General features: G+C 45.7%; 1 protein-coding gene across 3 annotated transcripts in view; it reads left to right on the forward strand.

Annotated features, from left to right (window-relative positions):
* PLA2G7 (phospholipase A2 group VII) overlaps positions 1–26,677 on the forward strand; it is a 39,804-nt gene that overhangs the window by 2,854 nt on the left and 10,273 nt on the right. For 2 of the 3 annotated variants that reach the window (XM_045801816.2, XM_045801806.2), the window contains exons 2-5: positions 17,453–17,594; positions 22,610–22,731; positions 23,180–23,327; positions 24,983–25,076. In XM_045801816.2, the coding sequence (XP_045657772.1) occupies positions 17,486–17,594; positions 22,610–22,731; positions 23,180–23,327; positions 24,983–25,076 (473 nt within the window). In that variant the 5' untranslated portion in view covers positions 17,453–17,485. The remainder of the gene's footprint in view (positions 1–17,452; positions 17,595–22,609; positions 22,732–23,179; positions 23,328–24,982; positions 25,077–26,677) is intronic. The other variant, XM_087857048.1, reaches the window with a different exon arrangement.

Below are 26,677 nucleotides of genomic sequence, written 5' to 3' on the forward strand. Positions count from 1 at the left end.
TTCAGAAACTACAAGATGCTTTGGAGAAAAGGAAACAGTGCTGTCGTAGAGTACTGTGATATGTGTGTGTGTGTGTGTGTGTGTGTGTGTGTGTGTGTGTGTGTGTGAGAGAGAGAGAGAGAGAGAGAGAGAGAGTGCAAGAAAGACAGCAGGAAGGGGAAGGAGCAGAGGGAGAGGGGCAAGCAGACTCTACACTGAGCCGTGGAGTCCGACACGGGCTCAGTCCCACGACCCCAAGATCATGACCTGAGCCCAAACCAAGAGTCAGACGCTTTAACCAACTGAGCCACCCAGGTGCCTCCTTAGATTGGGTTTTAAAGAGAGATTTTTCTTTTTTTTCTCTCTCTCTTTTTTTTTTTTTTTTTAAGATTTTGTTTATTTATTTGAGAGAGAGAGAAAGAACAAGAGCGGGGAGGAGGGCAGAAGGAGAGGGAGAAGCAGACTCCACGCTGAGCAGGGAGCCCAATGCAGGACTCCATCCCAGGACCCTGGGATCATGACCTGAGCCGAAGGCAGACGCTTAACCCACTGAGCCACCCAGGTGCCCCCGAAGGCGAGATTTTTCTGAGAGATGACCTGGAGATGAGCCCCCAGAATACCGACAGATTGTTCTGGTGCAGGGACCCACAATCACACAGTCCTGACAACAAGCTGAGTGTGTTCCGGGCATAGCTGGAGGGCAGTGCGGCTGGAGGGGTGAGGATGGGGTTCAGGGGCCAGGTCTTGCAGGTAGGCTGAGTCGGCCGTCTGGACTTGAAGTGCAGTGGGTAGCCAGAGGCAGAGGCGGGACGTGATAGATTCAGGTTGGTTCAGAGGTTCCTGTGGGGGCCGTGTGAAGAGCGGATCACAGGAGGAGACCTGCTCCGGGTTTATTACAGTGACCCAGCCGACCGTGCTAGCAGTAGGTGGACGGAAGCTGTTTCGGGTGGTAGAGTGGGAAGTTCTTTTAGGCTTCTCTCTCACATTTCTCATCTACCTAGCGACGACATTGCTACATCTGGTCCACTTCTCTCGTAAAAATAAATAAGCTAGTGATCATGCTCTAAGGGTAACGTAAGACTTTGTTACTATTATTTCCTAGTAATGTGTGACTTCGATTTCCTGTGCGTCATTTTCAAAGATTTTATAATAAATGTAATTCTTTTGACTTATTTTGTTCTTTACAATAAACTCTGTTTCTTGTATATAAAAACTATTTCAATCTGCTCAGAAGGTTGAAAAATCTTAACTGAGAGTTACCCACAAAACACACCATCCTAGAATGGAGTGAAACTAATGCTACCACACTAGCTGGCTTACTCTGGGGAGTTCAGGGTGATTAGGTAGAACCCCGAATAGAATATTTGAGTCTGGAAACTGGAATAAAAATTCAAAAGAAAGTTAGCAGGTTTGCCGTTGCCTGGACGTGGCTGTGTGCAGATATCTGAGTAAAAATATCTGTCGATAATTGAAAATCTATGCGAGCCAGCAGAATTTCTGGAGAGGGCTGTGAACCAGAGTTGAATAGGACTGTTTCCCTTAGTGAAGCATTCTCTCTCACAGGGGACTCTTGAACTTTCCCTGGTTGACCACTGACGAAATTTTAGAGGGCGGGGGAAGAGTTTTGAAGTTGTTTACCAACGAGGGTAGGGATGACCTTCTCAGGGACAGGACAACAAACTGCCACAATGAGTCAACCCCGTTTCTCTTTCCTGCCTCATTGTGACATGCCGCTTACTAGGAGGAGGTGTGTTGCTGTGGAAGAAAACAGACGTCCTTCCTCACTTACACGGTGTGCCCTGGGGGACTCTGCTCTTGGTGACCTGACGGGCTCCCAGTTATCTTCACTTGCCAGACCCCATGCATGAGTTATCAGCCAGGGCATCTGATTTCGGCTTCAAGTGGCCGGTGTGGTGATTCAAACTGCAGACAAAATATGACAGAGATTGTGGGGTCTGGGTAGTCCCTTAGGGTGGGGAGTGATTGGGGCGTCTCTAAAGGAGAGGTTATAGTTTCTCCTACAGGTGCCTAATTATTCTGTTTGATTTATGCAATGTTTTGAAAAATTTTTTTTAAAGATTTTATTTATTTCACAGAGAGAGAGACAGCCAGCGAGAGAGGGAGCACAGTCAGGGGGAGGGGGAGAGGAAGAAGCAGGCTCCCAGCGGAGGAGCCTGATGTGGGGCTCGATCCCAGAACACTGGGATCACGCCCTGAGCCGAAGGCAGACGCTTAACAACTGAGGCACCCAGGCGCCCCGTAATGTTTTGAAATATTGAATTAGCAGCTATCCTTTAAAAATCAGGAGATTTTACATGGAAATACGATTTTCCAGCTTTTCTTGAAAAAAAAAAAAAAAGCTAGTGTTATGGAGCTCTCACCCTACACACACACACACACACACACACACACACACACTGCACGCCAGCATCAACTGGAACAGGGTGGTGGCGTTCCTCTTTGGATGGGCTCCTTTGCCACAGTCCCCACCACTGTTTGGTCTGTCACTCCTGTCTGTTTAGCTCAGTGAGTTGCCTGGCTGGCCCTCACAGCCTTCTGATCTTACCCCTCGGATTTAGGGCTGCCTGCCTGTCCTTCCCCCTTCTACCCGTATCCAATGCAGGAATCCCCTTCTCAGGATCCTTGCTGGGAGTCCCCAGACCTGCACTTCAGCTGCTCCTTTGCTAGAACAGGATACTTGTCGAAAAGCTCCTGCTACAGAGTCTGGGTTCACGTTCGTGCCCTTTTTCTGTAGAACTGTAGCGGTCATGTGCCATCCGGGTCTTCCCCAGAGCCAACACTCCTGGTTCCTTGAGCCCCTCCTCCTATGACTTTGTCGCCTTGTTCCCTCATCAGTCTGGTTATTGTTCAGCGGTTGTCCTTTTGAATAAACTCTCAGTTGTGAAAGCCCTTAAACAACCTGACCAGTTCAGTGAGATGTGGTTTCACTGGTGTGGAATATACGGCTGTGCTTCCAGGATGGTAGCAAACTGCCCAGGGTCTTAGGTCACTTTTAACATTTATGGCCTTAAAGCTATAAAGGACACCAAATATTTGGAAACCAGATGCAGATGAGTTTCCCTTTCCAAAATGGGTGTAGAATCGATTAATTTTATTTTATTTGCAGCGGTTAAGGACTTAACAGTGTCTGTTTTATTCAGTTATTCCCACAATAGGGAACTGCTGCTTATTTTGCTTTTTTGACCCTCTTTTCTTCGGTTGTGAAATGATTACACAAGAGTTGTATCGACTGTGCCTGAGATAAGAGGCTTTACACGCTTTTGCAGAAGTCACTTGAGAGTCTGACATTTGAGATAATGTGCAGGTGAAGTTTCGATTCTCTCAGCTAATACGGTAGAGAGAAAATAATATGAATAGGCAGGTACCGTCTTTTCTGTTTCCAAGTTTTAGTATTAGCAAGTATGAGGCAACTTTTTGCTGATACTTTTTAAAAGGAGTCCTATATCTTAGAAGAAGATGGAACCTTGGAGTCGGGCCACACCCATGCTTCCATTCCCCCCTCCCCGCCCCCCTGCACCCCTGTCAGGGGGCCAGTTAGTGATACTTGAACCCTGCTCATGACAGAGCACTCTCCCCACACTGTAAGGTACACATCACAGCAGCCTGATTATTAAAAAGTTCCTCCTTGTATTGACCAGGCATCCGCCTCCTTAATGCCAGTTTCAGAATGGAATAAGTATTTCTTCCTTAATTTAAATGAGGATATAGTTTCTCCAGTCTCCCTTTAGACCAGGGTCCCTCAGCCTCAGCATTACTGACCTTTTGGGCCAGATATTTATGTTGTGCTGTCTGTCTTATGCACTGGATGTCTCGTAGCATCCCTGGCCTCAGCCCCCCAGATGCCAGGAGCTGTCCCCTCCCAGATGTGACAACCGAAAACGTCTCCAGATATTGCCAGATGTCTTCTGGGTGCCCCAGTTGAGATTCGCTGCTCTAGGATGAAGTTTAGCCTATTTCAGAATGAAGTAAATCCTGTTTCCTTATCAAAGAAGGCATAGTTGCTGAAAGATACTGCTTGTTGAAAAATGCATGAGGTCATTCACCTCTTATTATGAACAACGAGTTCTCACCAGATCCGGAACAGGGGAAGGAATGGGTATGTAAAGTTACAGAGATTCGGACTTTCAAAGTTACATCTTTCCATAATTTTTGAATATTTAAAGAATGAATATGCAACACTAATATAAAAGAACAACAAAATATACCGCAACTAAAAAAAAAGTAATATATTGCTTAGAATTCGGGGCTGGAAAATTGACAGCTTCCTGCCTTCGTCCTATTGTAAAATATCCAAAGCATAAGATTTGTTCTCTGCTTTCATTCTGTAACTTTATATGCTCTTTTAGTTTTCTATTGCTGTTGTAAGGATTTATCACAAATTTATTGGTTGATTTTTTTAAAGATTTATTTGTTTATTTTAGAGAAAAGTGGTGGGAGGGGCCAAGGGAGAGGGAGAGAGAGAATCTTCAAGCCAACGCCCTGCTGAGCTCGGAGCCCAGTTCCAGGCTTGATCCCAGAACCCTGGGATCATGTCTGAAATCAAGAGTCAGATGCCTCAACGCCGCCTAATCCAGGCACCCCACAAATTTATTGGTTTAAAGCAGCACAACCTTATTATCTTACAGTTCCGTAGGTCAGACGTCTAATACAACCTCACTGGGTTAAATCCTGGGAGCACCAGAAAGAATGCTCCGGGACACAGTTTCTATAAAGGGCCCAGCGTCTTTTAATTTTTTTATTTTAATTTTTTATTTTTTAGTAATCTTGACACCCAATGCAGGGCTCAGACTCACAATCCCGAGATCAAGAGTCACATGCTTTGGCAGCTGAGCCAGTCAGGTGCCCCACAAAGTGCCCAGTGTCTTCTCAGCATCCATGGGCCACTTGAGATAGCAGGGGGTGGCGAACCCTGAGAAATGTCCAACTTCACGGCCAGGAACATGACTTGTCCACATGTCGCAGGGCTAAGGGGTGTTAGCTCTCCGAATATGATGGAGGAAGTGTATGCCACCACTTGTGCTGTGAATTTGTACACTGAGCAATTTTAATAATGGTGATGGTGACATCAGCCAGCAAAGCTGCAGAAGGCCCAATCCAACCAGTTCTCCCATCAGACCTTCCCCCCTACCCCCCTTACCCCCCTCCCCCACCCCGACGGACCTGTTGGTTTGGTGTAGGTGGTCTCTGGCCACCTCACACAGGCACAGGTGCATGCTGGCGATGGGATGAAGGAACCACAGGCGGGGAGCATCACTGGGATCCGGCTCTTCATCTTGTCAGGCACACCCACGCCCACGGCAGTGGCCACCCTGCCTGTGCATTGCAGGAGTCCACAAGGCATTCAGAGAGCTGGGTGGGGGGGGTGCTGCCAGGGACTCTAATGTCTTCTGCGCCGAACCCCAGGCTCTTGGCCATAGCTTGGCCCTGATTGACCTGAGGCTTGCGTCACAGGACCCTCTGCGGCCACCCTCCCTCTTCCAGTTTTAAAGACCCTTGTGATTACATCAGGCCCCCTGGATAATCCCGGATAATCTGTTTTCAGGTCGTCTGATTAGCCACCTTAAGGCCACCTGTAACCTTGATTCCCCTTTGCCATGTAATGTTCTGGGGATTTGATGTGGAGATTTGGGGAGGGGGGAGTGTCATGGTGCTGCCAGCCATATCCTCCCATTCCAAAAGTTCATTAGAAAGAATTTAAGGAACAGAGTCCTGGTACTTGTGAAAGAGCCATTTCTTTTGTCTCTACCAAGAACAGAAGAGGTGGGGGGCGCCTGGGTGGCACAGCGGTTAAGCGTCTGCCTTCGGCTCAGGGCGTGATCCCGGCATTGTGGGATCGAGCCCCACATCAGGCTCCTCCACTATGAGCCTGCTTCTTCCTCTCCCACTCCCTTTGCTTGTGATCCCTCTCTCGCTGGCTGTCTCTATCTCTGTCAAATAAATAAATAAAATCTTTAAAAAAAAAAAAAAAGAACAGAAGAGGTGGAAGGCACAGGCCCCCATATCTTGCCAGGATTGGGATTGACACCGATTTACTCATCAGCTCTTGACAAATTCTGGACTCAGGAGTGGACATTTTGCCTACTATCTTGGTTTGTCTTTTGTTTCAAAAAGGGAAATGATGCCTGATGAGAATTTACTAGTGACAGACAGGGAAACAGAGGGTTAGCAGAGGTCATGGTTTTATATAGAGATCTCAGCTGAGATTTGAAGAGCAAGTGGGAAACTGTGGCTTGAGGGAAAGACATTAAGTACACAGAAGAAAAGACAGTATCACCTTTTTTATAAAGTAATCTCTACCCCCAGTGTGGGGCTTGAACTCACGACCCTGAGATCGAGTCACATGCTCTACTGACTGAGGCCAGGCAGGCGCCCCCAGAAGGTATCAGCTTTTAAATGGACTGAAACAGAACGTGTTCTCTGAGCGCTCTTTAAAGGTCTTGTTGCTCTGCCGGGATGATATTTTATCCAGTGGTCAAGGAGTCGAGATTAAAGAAAATGCTCTTCAGGTTTTATTAGTTGGAAGAGTATTGATTTTTTTTTAAGTAAATATTCTCTCTTGGAAAAGAGAAAAGTAGAAGGAAGCATTAAAAATTACCTTCCATTTCTAAGTACAGACTCTTCAAAGAGGGTCAGCTTTGTAAATGTTCGTTATTTCTCTTATATATTTTGGGTCTTCTTGTTCTTATTGTTGCCCCCCACATACACAGTCCCTTCTTGTTCGTCTTTTATGTTTCCGAGACCATGGATAATCCTCTTTATTCTCTCCATGATATTTTACTTAATATGAAACATAAATACTCTTCATGGTCGTACAAACTCCACTAAATATTCTTTTTAAATTATTTACTACTAGTAAGGCAATATGTTTGGTAGTAAAAGAAAATGTGGGAACATGATGGGAATACCACCATAATTCCATCACCCTTATTATATTAATAGTCTTTTAGGGTGAATTTTTACACAGAAAAATTTTATAATCTTTTTTCAATTAGGATTGCATGTAAGCTTACATCTTTCCATAATTTTTTTTTTAAAGATTTTATTTATTTATTTGACAGAGATAGAGACAGCCAGCGAGAGAGGGAGCACAAGCAGAGGGAGTGGGAGAGGAAGAAGCAGGCTCATAGCGGAAAAGCCTGATGTGGGGCTCGATCCCATAACGCCAGGATCACGCCCTGAGCCAAAGGCAGACGCTTAACCGCTGTGCCACCCAGGCGCCCCCCTATGCGTCACTTCTTAACACTTAACACTGAAACATCTTGTCCATCTTCTTTTCCCAAACAGATTGAAGCTGCTCCCGGAAAAGGCCCAATACCCTTCACCTTTTCAAATGTCTCACAGTCCTAAGTACCTTCACAACACATTAGTGTGGTTTCGAACCCAGGTCTCTAGCTTGATTTCTTAGGTAAAGCTGTTTCGCTGTTTCACGCGATTTTATCATAAGCGAACGCCAATCCTCTATGGAAGTAAGACACATTTTAGATCAATATAGCCAAACATTTCCCATATTACTACAATGAGAACTGTGCTTCTTGCTTTTCTGAACAAAGGACTACTCTCAACGGCTGCAAGTCCCTGGCTTTCTCGGACACTGGCTTCTTTTAACTTCGGATGGCCATTGAGATGTCTGAGAGGATGATGAAGGGAGGCCTCTGAACCCAAACACAGAGGGATAATTCATAGGAAGTCTGTTCTCTTTCTACAGGAAAGGACCTTTTTCTCAACCGCAGGATTCGAGTTAGCTAGAACTGTATTTACGTTTGCAAACTAGGGCCCGGAAAAACATAATATTAACTTTGGGCATTTACAGCTGGAGAATGCAAGGTGACGACCCTGCAACATTTTGTACGGCAATGTGACCGACCATAATGTTTGAAGGCTCGTTACTGACACCGCCAGCCAATACGACATTCTCACGGAGGGAGATGTACCTGGCCAGACAGATCAATAAGTGGCAAACAAAAAGCTGGGAAACACGGGACTTAGGAATCCGTTCTCTGAAATTTACCAAAGCATAGTCGGCAGCTCCAGTGGGGGTATAACTAGGTACCCTGATTCTTGGAAGGCAATCGGGCAAGCCTTGAACTGCCCATATCCTTTGATCTCAGTACACACACAAAAATCATATTCACAGGGAAGAAAAACCCTAAAAATAGAATGCATTACTGGTGTTCGTTCCAATTCTATTTATGAGAAGCAACACACACATACACACAGGGAAACCCTACAGAACCTCAAACAATAAGGGAATATCATCCACGGGATTTTATTCAGTTATTAACATGATATTTACAAAACGCTTCGTTATGACAGCAATGACTGGCCGAGCTGATCCTTCTGATTACAGGCTCGGGCCTTTCTTCTTGCCCTTGTCCAGAGCTTGATGGGACCCCATGTTCTCCACAAGAGCCCAGGTGCACCTGCCGTCCAGGGTTGGGCTCGCTGCTGCTGCAAACCTGATGACCTAGTGACCGGGGGGCAGGGTATTTTGATCCCAGCTTGACCACTGCTTTGCCGTGTGGGTCCAGGCCAGTTTTCCCCCTTTGGGGGCCTCAGCTTCCCTGTAGGTAAAACAAGGGGATTAGATTTGTTAGTGTCTCATGGTTTCACCAGAACTGGAGTAGTTTATGTTCATCTTTTTTTATTATGATTATTTCATGTTTTTTTAGAGAGAATGAGTAGGAGGGGCAGTGGGAGGGGGAGAGAGGGAGAATCTGAAGCAGACTCCATGCTAAGCGCAGAGCCCTATGCAGGGCTCAGTCTCAGGACCCAGAGATTATGACCCGAGCAGAACCAAGACACGGACACTTAACAGACTGGGCCACCCAGGCACCCTTTTTTATCTTTATCTGGAGCACAAAACCAGGCATCTTCGAAGCGTATTATTCTCTTTTGTTTGTCATCGTACACCTCAAACCCCCCTCTTCTCCCCACCGCCTGATGCTCTGAAACGCTCTTAAAAGCCTAGCACAATGCCTGGCTAATGGGTACTAACTTGAAATTGTAATAACACAAAACACTGATTATTTTTTTTGGAAAAAATACCTACGCCAGACTTTCTTTCTTTTTTTTTTAAGATTTTATTTACTTATTTGAGAGAGAGAGAGAGAAAGAGAGAGCACGAGCAAGGTGAGGGGCAGAGGAAGAAGCAGACTCCCTGCTGAGCAGGGAGCCTGATTCGACTCAGGACTCCATCCCAGGACCTCGGGGTCAGACGGGCGCCAAAGGCAGACGCTTAACCTACTGAGCCACCCAGGTGCCCCTACCCCAGACTTTCAAAATGAAATGAAGCACACCTTTCTCCTAAAATTACTGCTCCAAAACAAAGCCTCAAATTAGTATTATCTCTGAATTGGGCCCAAAATCTCTAAGGGTCCAGCTTCTTTCTGACAGGAAGCCATTTGTTTACATTTTGGTGCTCAAGTAAAGAGCTAGGGTTTTGGGTTTTTCTTTTATTTTTCTTCCTACTCAAGCAGTGCATGTTGCTTGTTGACAGATTAGCAAAGTACATGTTATAAAGAAATCTAGAACGACCTATAATCCTGCCTCTTAAATATAACCACTGAAAACATTCTAGCTTTATATTCATCTGGACTTTTTTTTTCTACTTGTGTATAAACACACATCTTTAAATGAAAATGAGAGCATATTATACTGGTAGTTTCTATCCAGATACCTCACAGGGCTGGGCTTGTTGATCAAGCCTCCAAAACCTACCAGTCACTGGAGTCAGTAAATCACGCCAAGCCTCAGTGTTGCTAACTGTAAAATGGGGGTAATAGTACCTGCCTAACTCTACTCGTTGTGAGGACTAGCGATTACATTACGTACATAGCTAGACAGCGTTGGCACATAGTAGGTGCTCGGTGACCGTCGTTGATACCTCATTTCACCTTTTTAAATTTCTTAACTAAATCAGGAATCAGGTTTTGGATTCAGAGGGTCTGAGTTGCAGTCAAAATACTTCTTTGTTTATCTTTAGGAGTTTCTTTTTTTTTTTTTTAAGATTTTATTTATTTGACAGAGATAGAGACAGCCAGCGAGAGAGGGGACACAAGCAGGGGGAGTGGGAGAGGAAGAAGCAGGCTCATGGCGGAAGAGCCTGATGTGGGGCTCGATCCCAGAACGCCGGGATCACGCCCTGAGCCGAAGGCAGACGCTTAACCGCTGTGCCACCCAGGCGCCCCTATCTTTAGGAGTTTCTGCTAGTATTCAAGCAGACAAAAACCAAAGCCAACAAGTTGAGACACTGGAAAACCAATCCCTGAGTCTCTTCTCAGATGCTTATGATATGCTAAGCAGGAACGTTGGTCGATGCTTCCAGAAGCCTGCTTCATCAAGTCTCCCTCCGGGTCCAGGGTGTTCTCATTCAGGTTTTTAGACACTGTAAAACTCTTATTCCTTCTGCGGCTTTTTGTAGGACATCACTAGCTTAATTTTAAAAGGGCTTCTTGTCCAGAATTGCCCGTTCACTGTTAAACCTCCTGGAAGAGGACCGGCTTCTATTGTCGCAAGCATAGAGAAAAAAAAATGGCTTCGAAAAAGGAACACATTTCCCGTTTTGTTTTTAATGATGAGAAGAAGTTGCATCTCCAGAATAGAACTGTTTGCATCCCTTGAGTATTATCTATTACCCAGCTCTCTCAAACTGCAGAAGTTACATGGCAAACTATGCTGTGAATAATTCAGACGCCTAGTTTATAGACTCTCTCTCCTTCACGGCAGTGCTGAATGGAAGCTTGGCTGCCAGAGGGTGCTGGGGTAGCCAGAGTGGATTACTGCCCCCAGGATCGGACTCGAAGGACTTTGAAAGGCCTTTTTTTCTCCAAAGCACTTCTTCCCCAAAGTATATGATTCTTTCCTTTAGAGTAAATTTTCAGGGGCTTTGATAGGATGCCCCCAGGAGACCTTGGTTAAAAGAAAGGGCTGTTATTTGGAAGTTGATGAGGAAACCAGAACCTCTTAGCAGCTTGTTAGACTAGGGAGCTGTTACCTTGAAAAGCCAGGTAAGGAGTTGAAGGGAGGAACATTTCCTAAGTCTTGAGAAGCAGGTGGTAGAGAAGAAGAGGTACCCTGGCCTTATGAGGGCCCTGGCAGGCTGCAGAGGGGAAGAAGGCCAGTGAATACAAAGTTCCCCCAAGAAATATAGGAGAAATGCTAGTTATAGTGTTTAGGGGTTGTTAGAGCCCTTAATGAAACTATAAGATCTATTTGGCGAACCACCAGGGGACAAAGGGGATGATGATGAAGGATGCCTTTCCTGTTCCCATCTCAAGGTCTTGATTGACGGACAACCTTTCTTCCTTTAATATTTATTAAGTAACTACTTACTTAGGGGCAAGGCATGCTGGTAGCAATGCAAAATGAGTATGCTAACATTTGCATTTAGCTATATGCAAAAACACTGTTTTACATATATTCATCATTTAACCTCGTGTTATCATTATCCTCAGCCCCATTTTACAGATGAGGAAATAAGGCACAGAATGATTCCTTAGTTTGCAGGGGGTCACACTACTAGCATCAAGGTAAGGATTCAGACCCAGGGAGTTGGGTTCTAGGCACTGACAACCAAGTAATTGACCCCTACCCATTTCAGTGTCTGGAAAAGTCACCCCTGGTGTGAAATCATCTGGGCATGTGTTTCTGGTACCCACGCCAAAAGGTACCTGGTAGCCCACGCCAAAAAGAAGATAGGATCCTTCCTCCTCATTCAAGAAGTATTTCCTACGGCTTGCTGTCTACTGGGCCCTTTGTTAAGCTAACTTAACAATAATACAACAGTAAGTGGCCCGTGAGACCGATCCCTGCCCTGGAGTTGCTCACAGGCTTCTGGGTGAAGCAGTTCTGTCCACAGAGCCCCGTAGCAGCGGCTGCCAGGTGCCCACACGGAGACCTGTACGGGCCGCTGCAAGGGCGGAGGGGGCGGACTTCTGTGTGGCTGGTGGCTCCGTGGCCGGACTCTGCCCAGACACAGGAGCCTCTGCTCGCTGAGGAGGGAAGCGCCTTCCTCTCTGCTGCCCTTGAGGAGCCAGGCCCAGAGGAGGCCTCCTTTCTTGACTGTAGGGAAACCTTGGTGATGACTGCCCACTGCTTTGGACCCAGCTGTCTTGCCACCAGCGGGGGACAGTCTTGGCCCAGCTTTCCCCCCCAGGGAGCGCACAGCCTGAGGCAGCCGTGGAGGGCAGTGCCTTCTGTGGCGCTGGGAAGGTGGAGGAAGGAGAGCGATCCCATTTGGGTCCTTCTGTCACTCGGTACGCTGGGCTCAAAGGAAGAAGACCTGTCCTCCAGTCCTGCCTGCAGATGGTGACCGTGTGACTTCAGGCTGGAGCTGCAGCCTGTCTTTCACTGATCTTCTTCCCCCAAAATGAAAAATGCAGGGCGCTAATATCTGCTTCTCGGTTATGTCCACTGCACCTTTATTCCCACGACACTTTGCAAGGAGTCTGTTACGGCGTTCATCACAATCGTTTGAAAGTCTCTCAACCCACTGGAATTTTGAAGATAAAAATCACATTTATTTTAAAACCTTTGTTTATTTATTTATTTATTTATTTATTTATTTATTTATTTATTTATTATGTTATATTAGTCACCATACAGTACATCCTTGGTTTTTGATGTAGTGTTCCATGATTCATTGTTTGCGTATAACACCCAGTACTCATTGCAATATGTGCCCTCCTTAATACCCATCACCGGGCTAGCCCATCCCCCCCTTCTCCCTCCTCTCTAAAACCCTCAGTTTGTTTCCCAGAGTCCATAGTCTCTCGTGGTTCATTCCCCCCCTCTGTTTACCCCCCCCTTCATTTTTCCCTTCCTTCTCCTAACGATCTCCATGCTATTCCTTATGTTCCACAAATGAGTGAAACCATATGATAATTGTCTTTCTCTGCTTGACTTATTTCACTTAGCATAATCTCCTCTGGTCCTATCCATGTTGCTGCAAATGTTGGGTAATCATCCTTTCTGATGGCTGAGTAATATTCCATTGTATATGGACCACATCTTCTTTATCCATTCGTCTGTTGAAGGGCATCTCAGCTCCTTCTACAGTTTGGCTATTGTGGACAATGCTGCTATGAACATTGGGGTGCATATGGCCCTTCTTTTCACTACATCTGTATCTTTGGGGTAAATACCCGGTAGTGCAATTGCTGGGTCATAGGGTAGCTCTATTTTTAATTTCTTAAGGAACCTCTACACTGTTTTCCAAAGTGGCTGTACCAACTTGCATTCCCACCAACAGTGTAAGAGGGATCCCCTTTCTCCACATCCTCTCCAACATTTGTTGTTTCTTGCTTTGTCAATTTTTGCGATTCTAACTAGTGTAAGGTGGTATCTCAATGTGGTTTTGATTTGCATTTCCCTGATGGCTAATGACGTTGAACATTTTTTCAGGTGTCTGTTAGCCATTCATATGTCTTCTGCACAGCAAAGGAAACAGTCAACAAAACAAAGAGGCAACCCATGGACTGGGAAAAGATATTTGCTAATGACACTACAGATAAAAGTCTGTATCCAAGATCTATAAAGAACTTCTCAAACTCCATACCTAAGAAACAAATAATCACATTAAAAAAATGGGCAGAAGCTATGAACAGACACTTTTCCAATGAAGACATACGAATGACTAAAAACCTTTTTTAAAAAAAAATTTAGAAATCTTTTTATCCCACGCATAGACTGACACATTGCCATTCTGAAAATTGAGTACATGAATACGTGAACAAGGGAAGGAATGAATAAGGCAGCCAGTCATTGAATTACTTAGAGGATTACCACTTTGAGGACGAGATCAGACAGCACGTGTGATAGCCTGGTGAGAACCTCTAAACGAATAGTAAACTCTCTGGGCACCCGGGAGGCTCTGTCGGTAGAGCGTGTGACTCTTGATCTCGGGGTCATGAGTTTGAGCCCCACATTGGGAGTAGAGTTTACTTAAATAAAAATACAATAAATAAATAAATAAATAAATAAATAAATAAAAACAAATAGTACTCTTTTCGTTCTATTGCAGCAGTTTCCAAATAGCACATTCTGGGCATGGCTGTGTCGGGATCCCTCAGGAGCTAAAGTGCAGATGCCCAGACATGCCTGAAGATTCTTTTTTTTTTTTAAAGATTTTATTTATTTATCCGACAGAGATAGAGACAGCCAGCGAGAGAGGGAACACAAGCAGGGGGAGTGGGAGAGGAAGAAGCAGGCTCACAGCAGAGGAGCCTGATGTGGGGCTCGATCCCAGAACGCCGGGATCACGCCCTGAGCCGAAGGCAGATGCTTAACTGCTGTGCCACCCAGGCGCCCCATGCCTGAAGATTCTGAGTCAGCAGGTCTGGGGTGGGACTCAGGAATCAGTCAATATGCTCTTTTTTTTTTTTTTTTTTTTTTTTTAGAGCATGTGAGCATGAGCTGGGGTGGGAGGTGGGGGCGCAAAGGGAGAGAGAGAGAATCTTAAGCAGGCTCTGCACCCAGCTGGAGCCGGACTGGGCCTTGATCTCAAGGCCCTGAGATCACCACCTGAGCCAAAATCAAAAGTGGAACGCTTAACCGACTGAGCCACCCAGGCGCCCCAGGCAGTATGTCCAAAGGTTCCCCGAGAGCCATCGTAGCTTGCATGAGCTCAGGGTGGGAACTCCAGTGCGCATTTTACCTGGCCTTAAATCGGCCCTGCTTCACTCTGAGGACGGCACGCGATGGCAGTGGCATAAGTCTGGTAGGAAGCTTGGGGCGGGCCGAGCACCCCAGTCCTGCTTGGAGGACTTGCCGAAGCCCTTCCCACAACTGGCTTCTCTAACTCTTCCTGAGGTTGTAACAGAATAGATGTCCCAAACACCAAGGAGCTGTGGGCAAACTAACTTTCTTTGGGTTAGTGCGGTGTTCCCCAAAAATCTCTGTTGCCCTCCCTGTGTGTTTCACTTTGCCTTCCTTTTTCCTCATCTTCATCCCCTGTGATTTTCCAAATGGCCAAATGACACTCCTCCTATTCAGTCATGGGCTGTAAGCACCACGGGTGGAATTTTCTCAAGCCCTCTGCTCAGGTCCCTGTAAATACTTTCTGCGGATGATGCTATTTGGTGACAAACCCCGTTGTGACTGTCCAACAGCAGGGGGTGCTGGAGGCTGGTGAGCACACTGACTTCAGGTCAGCTTCTTCTGTTGCTTCTTTGGGAACCTCAGTAGCTGTTTCTCTGGATTCAGACACAGCATTCTGCAGTTTCCAAGGGTTCTAGCATGTTGTTCCAAATACAAATCAGGGCAAGAACGATGAGACCGGCGCTCATCTCTTCAGAGAACAATTTCTATTAAGTCATCTTTTCAATCCAGGAAGCTCCTGAACGCGTTAGCATCCGTAAAAGAACCGCTGTGCTCACTAACTTTAGATTATCATTGGAGGGTGAAGAGAAATTGGTGCTACCCAAAGTTGGTGTGTTGTGGTTAAAAGCAGGGACTCAGAGAGTCTGGGTTCAAGCCCTGTCTCCAGCCCTTACTGGCTGTGTGATAAGGACAAGTCAGTTAAATTCTCCTTGCCTCGATTTCCTCATCAATACAATGGGGATAGTTAAATCTCCCTCGAAGATTGTTTAGTGATGGCTGAAGAAGATAACCTGTGCCAGAAACTGAAAACTGCTGAGCATATATTAAGCCTTCAAATGTTGGCAACATTGTTATTTATGTAGGGAACAAACTTAAAAAAAATATATTTATTTATTTATTGAGAGAAAATGAGAGAGCGGGAACAAGGGGAGGGGCAGAGGGAGAAGGAGAGAATCTCAAGCCAACTCCGTGCTGAGGGCAGAGCCAGATGTGGGGCTCGATCTCATGACCCTGAGATCACGACCTGAGCCGAAACCAAGAGTTGGGCGCTTAGCGACTGAGCCACCCAGTTGCCCCAGGGAACAAACTTTTTGAGCAATTCCTAAATGCCGTTTTAAAATAAAAAGACAAATTACAGTGCCATGTACTCATATGAAAAGACTCTAAACATACTGTCAAATTTAAAGTGTAACTTGAAATACTGCAAACGAATTTTAAAACTATATATTTTATATACGTATATTTATATGTACACGTGTATATGTGTGTATGTATTCTGTGCAGGTATGCATTCAAGCATAGAACTACATCTGGAAAAAATCCGTTGGCAAGTTACTATCCGTGAAGAGACAATTCAGTCTTTTGAAGGGAGAAATTCTGAAGGGGGAACGCGATGCACCAGTGCAAGATAGTTTTTTGCTAATAAGATGTTAGCATAAAATAATGAATCGTGGAACATTGCATCAAAAACTGGGGACACACTGTGTGGTGACTAATATAACAAAATAAAAATTATTTAAAAAAAAAAAGATGTAGGGGCGCCTGGGTGGCACAGTGGTTAAGCGTCTGCCTTCGGCTCAGGGCGTGATCCCGGCGTTATGGGATCGAGCCCCATGTCAGGCTCCTCCGGCTATGAGCCTGCTTCTTCCTCTCCCACTCCCCCTGCTTGTGTTCCCTCTCTCGCTGGCTGTCTCTATCTCTGTCGAATAAATAAATAAAATAAAATCTTTAAAAAAATAAATAAAAATAAAAATAAAAAAAAAGATGTTAGCATAGCCCCCAACTGTAATATCAGTTCTTATTATCATGAGTCTAATATGCTGTTTGTAGGACTACAAATATTCATTCATGAATTCTGTAAACATTCATGCAACACCACATGGGAGGCCCTCTGTTAGGCAGTGGGAATAGTACGTAAGACCCGACCTCTGCCTGTGGGAAGGTTTCAGTGTAGGAAGATTACAGAGATCACCAAAAATAAAATGTCATCAGCACCGAAACAGTCACAGCTGTAGCAATATAATCATTGTATAATTGTGATGGAAATGTTAGCCGGAACTTACGGAGTGTTCACTCCTGTGCTAGGCGTGCCGTGGATAGTATTATGATTCTGATCCGTGGCTGTTACAATTGTTATATTTTGATGCTATTCATTTTTTAAGGATTTATTTATTTATTTCGGGGAGGGGGCAGGGGGAGAGAGACTCTTCACCAGACTCCGTGCTGAGCACAGAGCCCGATGCAGGGCTTGATCTCACGACCCTGAGATGCCAACCCGAGCTGAAACCAAGAGTTGGCTGCTTAACTGACTGTGCCATTCAGGCGCCCCTTGATGCTATTCTTTATAACCAAACCAGACTGCTACAGAGTTAGAGAATGAGTGAGCAGAGCCCTGCTATGACTGCTAGAAGTGTTATTTCTGTGCTCTACAATCCAGCGTTACCAAGGATTTTGCCGCCCCGATGCCTTTCAAAAGCCCAGCTCAGACAATGCATGTTCCGTCCTTTCCAGGTGCCTTCTTCCCTTAATAATTGGTAAAGTCGTGTTGCTAGTACCCTAATCGCACTGATTTGTCAGCCTATTTAAGTCCTCTTTTTTGCATGTTTTTTTTTTCTTTTAATAACCTGCCTTGAAGAAGGTGAAGCTGAAACCACTCTCAGCTTCCAAGATGTTGCCACCCAAACTGCATGCGCTTTTCTGCCTCTGCAGCTGCCTTGCACTGGTCCATCCTATTGACTGGCAAGACCTCAATCCTGTTGCCCATATTAGATCATCAGGTAAGAGGGCTATTTGTTCTAGGCTTGAGCAGCCAACTCGTTGCCAAACTCCACTGGCCCCAGAGCAGGTGTACGTGGGGACTTCTCACCAGGTTTTATTACCAAGAGGCTCATGGAGACCTTGTGTTCTCCTGGGGTAGGGGACAGGGCCTCAGTTTCCCCTCATTCCCACCGAAACTGAAGAAGCTCCTGTCATCTTCAACATCGTGACTGCAGGACAGAATCAAGGTGAGGCATTTTCAGACACACTGGACGCTCAGCTCTCAACCACTGTGGAGAACTTCCTCAACTCGGCCCCTTGTCTTTCTCGCCACCATGACCTGCTCCCACGCAGGCGCAGTGACACAACCCCCCTGGAGTTCCCTCAGAGGCAACCGCAAAACCTGCTCCCACACAGGGGCAGGACAGGCAGTTGTCTTGATCAACAGGTGTAGTCCTGGTTAGTCCTGGAAGGAGATTGGGAACATGGCAAGGTAGGGGCTTGGGGTCCAGAGGGAAACAGTGTTTTCGCTATCATCACTAGGAGAGGTAGGCACAACCTGAGGAACTCTCGGTGAGAACGGATGTGCATCTCTTGCTCTTTCTTACCTTGTGATGGGAGGGAAGCAGAGGAGGGCAAGTTTAGTCAGGCCCAGAAGAGGTGGCCAGAGTGAGGCAACCATCTCTAGACAAGTACGTCTGCCATCACTAAGAAGGACCTTTGCTGCAAAGAGATGGCTTCTGGAGCGTTGCGAATGCCTGCAAATCACAGAGCGTTGTGATGCATGATCTTCTCCTTCCAGCTCCCCCTCAGGTGAACCGTGTAGGTGGCTTCTGCATGGTGTCATTCTGCCTGTGGCCACACAGCGGGTCACTCTGGACTAGCTGTTCAGGTTTGATGGGTGACTCCTTCTTGTAGCAATTACATAAGAGCTTTCATAACCCTGCGCCTGATCACTATTGCCCTACTTCCTAGTTAGGGAAGTAAAGGCATCCGTGGGAAGGACTATGTGTTGTATCTACGTTCGCACAGGAAATGGCATAATATCTCACAGGCGCACTCATTCAGCAACACTTACCCGGAAGCTGAGGCCCTGGTGACTAAGACTGTGAGCTTGTGGACAAGCCTCACAGAACTTGCAGCCTAGTTAAAAATTAACTTTCCCATTACTGTATTTTCCAAGGATTGGAAACAAGTAGCATCTCACATGATGAGCAGATTATCAGCGAGGAGACATTGACATCATGCATTTCTTATTGGTCGGGGGTGCGAATTTCAAGCATGTTTTATATCCCCCTCATGTTGGAAAATCATTGAAAAGCTGGCATTGGACTGGCAGGAACTTGGGGAAAGAGACACTACGTTATTCCTTTTTGGAGCCCCAGCCTTGAGCCCAGCGCCCCATTCTCAGTACTCAGGAATGAATGCAAAAGTATTTTGTAAATTATTAGAAATCATGTATTAAATAAAGGATTAAAGTAATAGGTGACTATTTATATTCTTCTAACCAAATGAATATATAGGAAGTATGGTTACGTAGGTAAAGTATGGGCTAGAGATGTCCTTTTTGTGAGTGGAGGTCGTAAAGCTGTATTAGATGTCATGTTCCTGGCATGTATACAATCCGTCTCAAAACGCAAGAATGAATACCAGGAATACTTGACAACTGAACGCCACCGGAAATGTGTAACAAGATTCATAGCACTCAAGAGGTTCCTGTGCTCCTCTTAAATGAAAGTTGAAGAATAGGACGTGACGTGTGTAAGTTCTGAACCACAAACTGTATCCTCTAGACGGTGGCTATTCGACCTGACAAGCCTCCTCCTGCCTTATCCTTCATGATGAGCCCTGATGGAACAGATGGTTCGAGAACAGGAAATCCAGGACCATGACTGGACTAGCTGCAGTTAAATGAAACTTGCCTACAACCGCTCTGGCACTGAACAGCGGCAGGGCTCTGTAGACCTGCACCCCAGCCCGGGGCAGCTCCAGGCTTCCTGAGGGGTCAAGTGTCTTGGAATGGGCAGCCCTATAGCCTCCCCTTGACCTGTGGCTCCTGAATGCTGAGTGAGGAGGCTTTGTAGTAGGGCAGGTTTTAGAGAACCAGGGTACTCCCAGGTGATTGAGCAAGGTTCCCAGAGCCCATGTGGAATTGAGATCTCACAAGAGAAACCTTGTGTGACTCGGAACCCTCCCACGGCTCTAGAACTGAACTCTCACTTCCAGAGGCAGTACCGCCAAGGCAGCTGTGGGCTCTCTGGGGCTCCTCCTCAAGCTCTGGGAGCCAGAGTCCTCCCCCTCAAACTGGCTACCGTCACATCATGGCTGACGTGGGGGGCGGCGCAGCAGAACACGACTACTCCTCAAGGAGGGAAAGCCAGGTCTGACGTCTCCCTATTGACTGGTGTCTCCCGGTTACACTGCAAAGCATGGCTTGGTTGACAATCTCAAATGGGAAAGAAGGAGCCTTTCTAAATAGACCTGAAAATGTTAGCCTTATGGGTGAAGTTCTTTTTTTTTTTTTTTTTTTTTTTACTGTCTGAGGAAACACCTTGGATTTTGAATCTGCCCAAAGGGAAAATGGAATGGTCTAGTTTAGATCTTAACACTCCTCTAAGGGCTTAAATTTGGGTAGCCAGAGTTAACTAACTTGAGGTAAGGGACACGTAGTATCGGCTGTCTGCTGATTATGTGTTGTGTTCCGTGCTGGGCACTTGACTTCCATTATCACTTCCTTCTTGCAGCTGTCCTGCGGGTGGGCAAGTGCTTTTTGCCTCACTTCACAAATGAGGATAAGAGAGGGGAGTAAATGGCCTAGGCCGGAGCCTCGTAGCATCAGAGGTCTAGCTGGAATGCAGAATAGACCACCTGGCTCTAATACCCCAGGTCCATTCATCTCCTGCCTTCCTTGGGACTCCCTGCTTGCCTTTGGGCTGTGAATGGTGTGTCAGACTAGGTACTCTGGTACCTTAGCCTAGTGCTTTTTAAACTTTAATAGGCACAGCTTTTCTGAGTCAGTAGAATTGGGCTAAGGCTGAAGATCCTGCATTCCCGAGCTCCCAGCGGACGCCAGTGATGCTGATCCGTGGACCAGCTTTGAGTCGCAAGCCTGATGTATTGAAGGACTCGTCACTGGCAGGTCTTCACACATGAGTCACCAACATGAAAGACGGGCTTCTTCTCATAACTCAAAACCTTTCTGGGTGATGCCCTATGATATCGATGTAATTTCCATATCTGACATAGCTCCAAGTGTCTCAGTGGCAGAGGCAGAATGTGATGGAAAGCTTGAAGGAGTCTGTCTAGCGGAGAAATAGACTCTCACAGTCCAATAGAAGAAAACAAGTAGGCAAGCTGAATCAAGAAAAGTGAGAGTCCGGATATTGTGATATTGGGACTCACCATCTTACAAGTAAATATGGACTTGTGTGGGGTGTAGAAAGGAGGAGAACGGATACAACTGCAGGTATGTTGAAGAGTTTTAGCACCAAAGAGGGAGAAACAGTTTCAAGAGTGGGTGGGTAAGAGGATATATACGATAAAGCATTTCATGCAAATGAGAGCCCAGTGCAATGAACAGCTTAGCTCGGCTCACTTTCACAAATATTTATGGAGCACCAACCGTGTGCCAGCATTAAGATCTGAGGATGTATACAGTTCTTAAGAAATAGCCTCGTGTGGGAGACAAAGTATGCAAACACCTCACTTTAATATATAGGATAAGAAGAATGATAAAAATATATATACAGGGAATTGATTTAATACTGAGATGAAATGATTAAGTCTGGGGAGTGTGGGAAGGCTTCAGAGAAGACCTGACATCCGATCAAGATGTTAAAAGTTGAACAGGAGTTTGCCATTGGGATTTCAAACACAGGAAATAGAATTTATTAAGGGGCAGAGGCGTCAAACAGCTCAGTGTGTAGCTCTGCTGGAGCCTGTGGGAGGTGGGTAACTTCAAGGAAAAAGCAGAAGAGTACAAGGCAGGGGACCTTCAGACCACTTTCGTACAGTGCCCAGGAACTCTAGATGTAACGTGTGCACCTGCAAACTCTGTACATTTCAACCCCGGAACGCTGGAAGGATAGGCCACGTCTGTGCCTCCAGCTGCAGTGGACATAGCGTAGGAAGGCGTGTGTAGATTTAAATACGGCCCTACGAACTGCCTTGCAAAAAGTTTCCAATATATTCCCCCTTCAGGAGTAACCACTTGGTGATAGGCAGCCGTTGAAAAATTTCCAGAAGCATTGCCTGGTGACATTTGTGCTTCAAATCACTCCAAGCATTGTGTAAAGGATACATTTGAAGGGGTCAAGATCCAAGATGAATAGGACAGTTAGGAGAGAGGACAGCTCTCCGGTCAAGAGACCGTGAATGTGCAAATACACAGCTGAGCTAGGGGACCAGGGCCATACTGGAGAGAGAATTCTAAGCTAAAAACAAATGTTAGAAATTGAGACCTAGTTGGATGTAGGGGGTTGGCGAGAAGGAGGTAGGAGGCTGATTCCCGGGTTTCTGGCTTGGGATGCACGAGATAGGGAATGCTGGAGGTGCAGGCTGTGTGGTTAGAGGATGAGGCGGAAGAGTTGGGAGATGGCCATCCAGTCTGACTCTGGACCATTGGCCTTGATGTTCCTAACAGGAAGGACAGCGGGTGGAGGCACCCAACAGGAAGTTGTAAGCCCAAATCCGCAATGTGAGGTCAGGTTCCTGTTTGGGAAAAAACAGACTGGGGAAGCGGTCTTTGACGTGATCTGGATCAGAGCGGAAGCTAAGGGCAAGGCTCTGAGTACTAGGAGGTGATAGCCTTAAGCACCTTAGGGGAAGGGCTGTGTCCATCTCTACCTCTATTGCCACACAATGCTTTGCTTCCATTGGGCCCTCAGTAATTATTTGTGTATTTTACTATTTGGGTAAAGAAATGAAGGAGGCCGGAAACTGAGAGATGTAACTCAATTGCCTTGGAATTTCTTTTTGCATAATAAAGTCGGGAGTGTAATGAATGACAGTGAGATAATATTTACCTTTTTTTCAGCATGGGCCAATAAACTACAAGCTCTGATGGCTGCTGCAAGTGTGGGCCAATCTAACATTCCCAAAGGAAATGGACCTTATTCTGTCGGTTGTACAGACTTGATGTTTGATTATACAAAGAAGGTAATGCTTTGATTAAGACCACTTATCTATATTCGAGTACTGACTGTGACTATTGCCCACTAGAAGGTTTTGAAACTGGCTCTTGCCCTCACCTGAGAATGACTCATTTTGCCATTTGTCTTGTCTAGGAAGCCTTTCGCTAGTTAAGTCATCCCCCAACTTGTTGTTGTCATGGGACTAATTTACCTATAAACACTCTTTATTTTCCCCTTCCTAAATGGTTGAAACCAGCCTGCTCATACTTTCTTTTCACTCCGAAGGCATATTGTTCTATTTTGCTTCTCTGTCTACTGTTTTTAGTCACCACAGCAGCTTAAAAACGTTTCTCTCGACCTCTCGCGAACAACAGAGGTATCTGGGTCTCCACTAATTAAGTATGCAAAATAGCTATTGGAACAGAACGGAGAAGCAACCTCACTAAAAGTACATTCATTTCTTCCCTCTACAGGGCAGCTTCTTGCGCTTGTATTATCCTTCCCAAGAGGACGAGCACCACTCTGACACCCTTTGGATCCCCAACAAAGAATATTTTTTTGGTCTTAGTAAATATCTTGGAACACACTGGCTTATGGGCAAAATATTGAGCTTGTTTTTTGGTAAGATTTCCGTCGATCCTGCTTTGTAGGCTCTAGAATATATGAAAACCTTGAAAACAGCAAAAGTTTCAGGCAAGGATCAAAGTAGATTTTCTCCAATCTAAACTTCCCTTAAGATGACAAAGTCTTTCTTAAAAGCCCAGGTAACTATCAGAGAATCAAGGGTTCTCATTCTGTTTGTCCTGCATATATTGGGGTAGATGGAGGGACAGAAAGTGTCAGACTTTCCGACTGGCTGTAATATCTGTGTCTGGCTGGTCTTTAATGTTCCCGCTTACATACTGTGGGGAAGCAATAATCCGGTGAGTAAGTAGCAGGCTGGCTAAGGTACCCGGTGCCCTGGATGCTCTGTAGGGAAGTGAAAGCTAATTTCTCACCTATGGTAAGCGAGGAGACTACTCTCCTTCCCCTCGCCCACCCGCAAGGAACCAACTCCTCTCGCCAAGATCATCTTCTGTGCTTGATCGCTTCGCTTGCCTACAGATCGCTAATACGTTATCTGTTTGATCAGACAGTACTGTGGGACCAGTGTTAACTAGATCTTCAAATCTCTCAAAACTACCTACAACGGCATTTATTTTTTTTTAAGGATTTTATTTATTTATTTGAAAGAGATAGAGACAGCCAGCGAGAGAGGGAACACAAGCAGGGGGAGTGGGAGAGGAAGAAGCAGGCTCATAGCAGAAGAGCCTGATGTGGGGCTCGATCCCACAACGCCGGGACCACACCCTGAGCTGAAGGCAGACGCTTAACCGCTGTGCCACCCAGGCGCCCCAATAGCATTTATTTTAAACGTCTCCTTGGAGTTTTCTTAAAAACCACTTTATAACAGAAATGATGGAAATAGAACTACAGGTCTTCATGGTGCTGAATAAGTTATAAATCGCTTCCAGAGCGATCATCCCATCCGATCTTCATGACTGCATCTCTGTTTTATAAATGAGAAAATGGAACCCAAGTGACCGAAGATAGTAATGACAACAGCAATTGAGAAGTGAAGGAAGACAGCATCTTCCATATTTTGAGCCCCTTGCTATGTCACGAGATGGGTGCTTTGCATATGTTCCCTACTTAGACAACATTCTCACAAAAGCCCTGGAAGGTACCATTTGCTCCGTTTTACAAAAAGGGGAAACTCAAGAGAGTTCTTGTAACTTGCTCAAGGTCAATAGGACGTGACAGAGCTGCGTCCAAAACCGCATCTGAGTATGAAGTCAGTGGTCTGTTTCTCTAGATCGTAACCCAGTTAGAATGAAAGGAGTCCCTGATTTGAAGATTCTGGTTCTTGGTGTAATGCTCCTGAGGTTCAGTTCAGTTTCAGAATATTCCCCTTGAAGTTTGGCCAACACCTGGCTTGGTACTAAAACATAGCCTTTCTCAATACACCTGTAGGTAGGGAAGTGGCTCATCTTAAGCAGAGAGCTAGCAGTGGGGACTGATGATTAATGATTTTGTGGTCTTGGGAAAAACTCCATGGTAGGTCCTTAGTTGGTAGGTATCTAGTAGCAGACTTTTTAGTGAATTTACTAGTAATACATAAAAACATAAATACAAATTCCACGGGTCAGGATTTACACTAAGAAGATGTAAGTTAAATTAACCAGCAACATTCAAGTCAGAGAAAACACTAATTATCATCTCTCATTGTTGTCTAGGTTCAATGACAACTCCCGCAGGCTGGAACTCCCCTCTGAGGACTGGTGAAAACTATCCACTGATTGTTTTTTCTCATGGTCTTGGAGCATTCCGGTAATGTTTGAAAGGCTGAACAATTTTAATTCCTAAGGACCAATGACTGAATGCATTCCCCCCCCCCCGCCAAAAAAAAAGAAGAACAGAGTTTAGAGTATCACGCTGGCCCCCATCTTGGAGGAATTGGGGTTCCTCAAACATTGGCTGTGGTCCATGGATCAGTCCAGTCCTATCTTGTCAAGTAGTTTGATCCCTCCTTCTAGCTCGTGGAGACTAGCCTCATGACAAGAAGGGAAGGGTTTACGTTTTTGGCTGTCACCCTTCTATATTATAACATTTACACTCTCGAAATCATCCGCTGGGTTGGGTCTTCTGAGAAATTGACACCAAGACTGGGTTACCTGTAGAAGACATTTATTGGGAGAAATGTCTGTGAAGGCTAGAGGGAACTGAGCAGGAAAAGATAGGGAGAACCTTCAGATCATGATGCAGCTTGGACACATGGGAAGGAGATGGGGAATGGAGAGATTGGGTATGAAGAGTCTCAGATTACAGCACACTTCAAGGAGAGATGGGACCAGGCCAACTGAGGGAGTGCTTGACCAGAAGTTGCTCATCAAAGGAGTCCTGCATCTCACCAGAATGGGCCTACATTAGTACCCACGCTGTGCCCAGTCACTGGGTGCATCCCACAGGAAGCTTAGCTGGTGGTGGTGGATCTGGAGGGGCACAGGCTGGGGGCGGGGTCTTTAGTCAGCTATGCTCTCTGTGGCATGACCTCTGACTGGCACATGACCTCCACACCCTCTCCTCTTCCATCTTCTCAGATGCCTACACTTTTTTCTACCTCAGAGGATTGTAAGACTTTCAGAAATAGGTGGCTTTTAGCTGGCAAGAAGTTGGGTGGTATCTGCAATAAGAAATTATCTTCAGGGGGCGCCTGGCAGCCTCAGTGGGTTAAGTGTCCAACTCTCGATTTCAGCTCAGGTCATGATCTCAGGGCTGTGAGATCGAGCCCTGCAGCAGGGTCCATGATCAGTGGGGAGTCTGCTTGAGATTCTCCCTCCCTCCCTCTCCCTCTGGCCCTCCCTCTGCTCATGCTCTCTCTCTCTCTCAATAAATAAATAGATAAATAAAAAGAAATGATCTTTGGTACGTTAATTGTAGTCTAACTAGTTTTTTGATTTCTACTTAACCAGTGGTTGGCAAATCCAGCCTGCTGCCTGTTTCTATAAATAAAGCTTTATTGAAACACAGCCACATTCATTCCACCTTTTGCATTATCTGCAGCTCCTTTGGTGCTATGACAGCAGAGTCGAGGAGCTGTGACAGTTATTATATTGCCCACTGGAAATATTTACATCCTGACCTTTCACAGAGAAGGTTTGCTGATCCCTTCCTGAGTAGGGTGTGTATCTTCAACAGTAGAAGATGGAGTTCCTACTACCTCCCTTTGCTTTGGTTCTCTATTGCCATTTCCTGTTGAATGAATGAAATGAGAAGCTAGTGCAGAATGAAGACTGGAAAGGGGGTATGAATGCACCTGCTTAGCACATGATTCTTTGTGTCCAATCATTTAACTAAGAGTTGCCATGTGTTCAGTCTTTCCCCTGTTTTAGACATATTTACAAGCCCTGAAAATGTATTCACTTACTTGA

This window comes from Ursus americanus, chromosome 29 (genome assembly GCF_024610735.1).
Source record: "Ursus americanus isolate L20-20 chromosome 29, mUrsAme1.1.p, whole genome shotgun sequence".
NCBI classification, from domain to species: Eukaryota; Metazoa; Chordata; class Mammalia; order Carnivora; family Ursidae; genus Ursus; species Ursus americanus.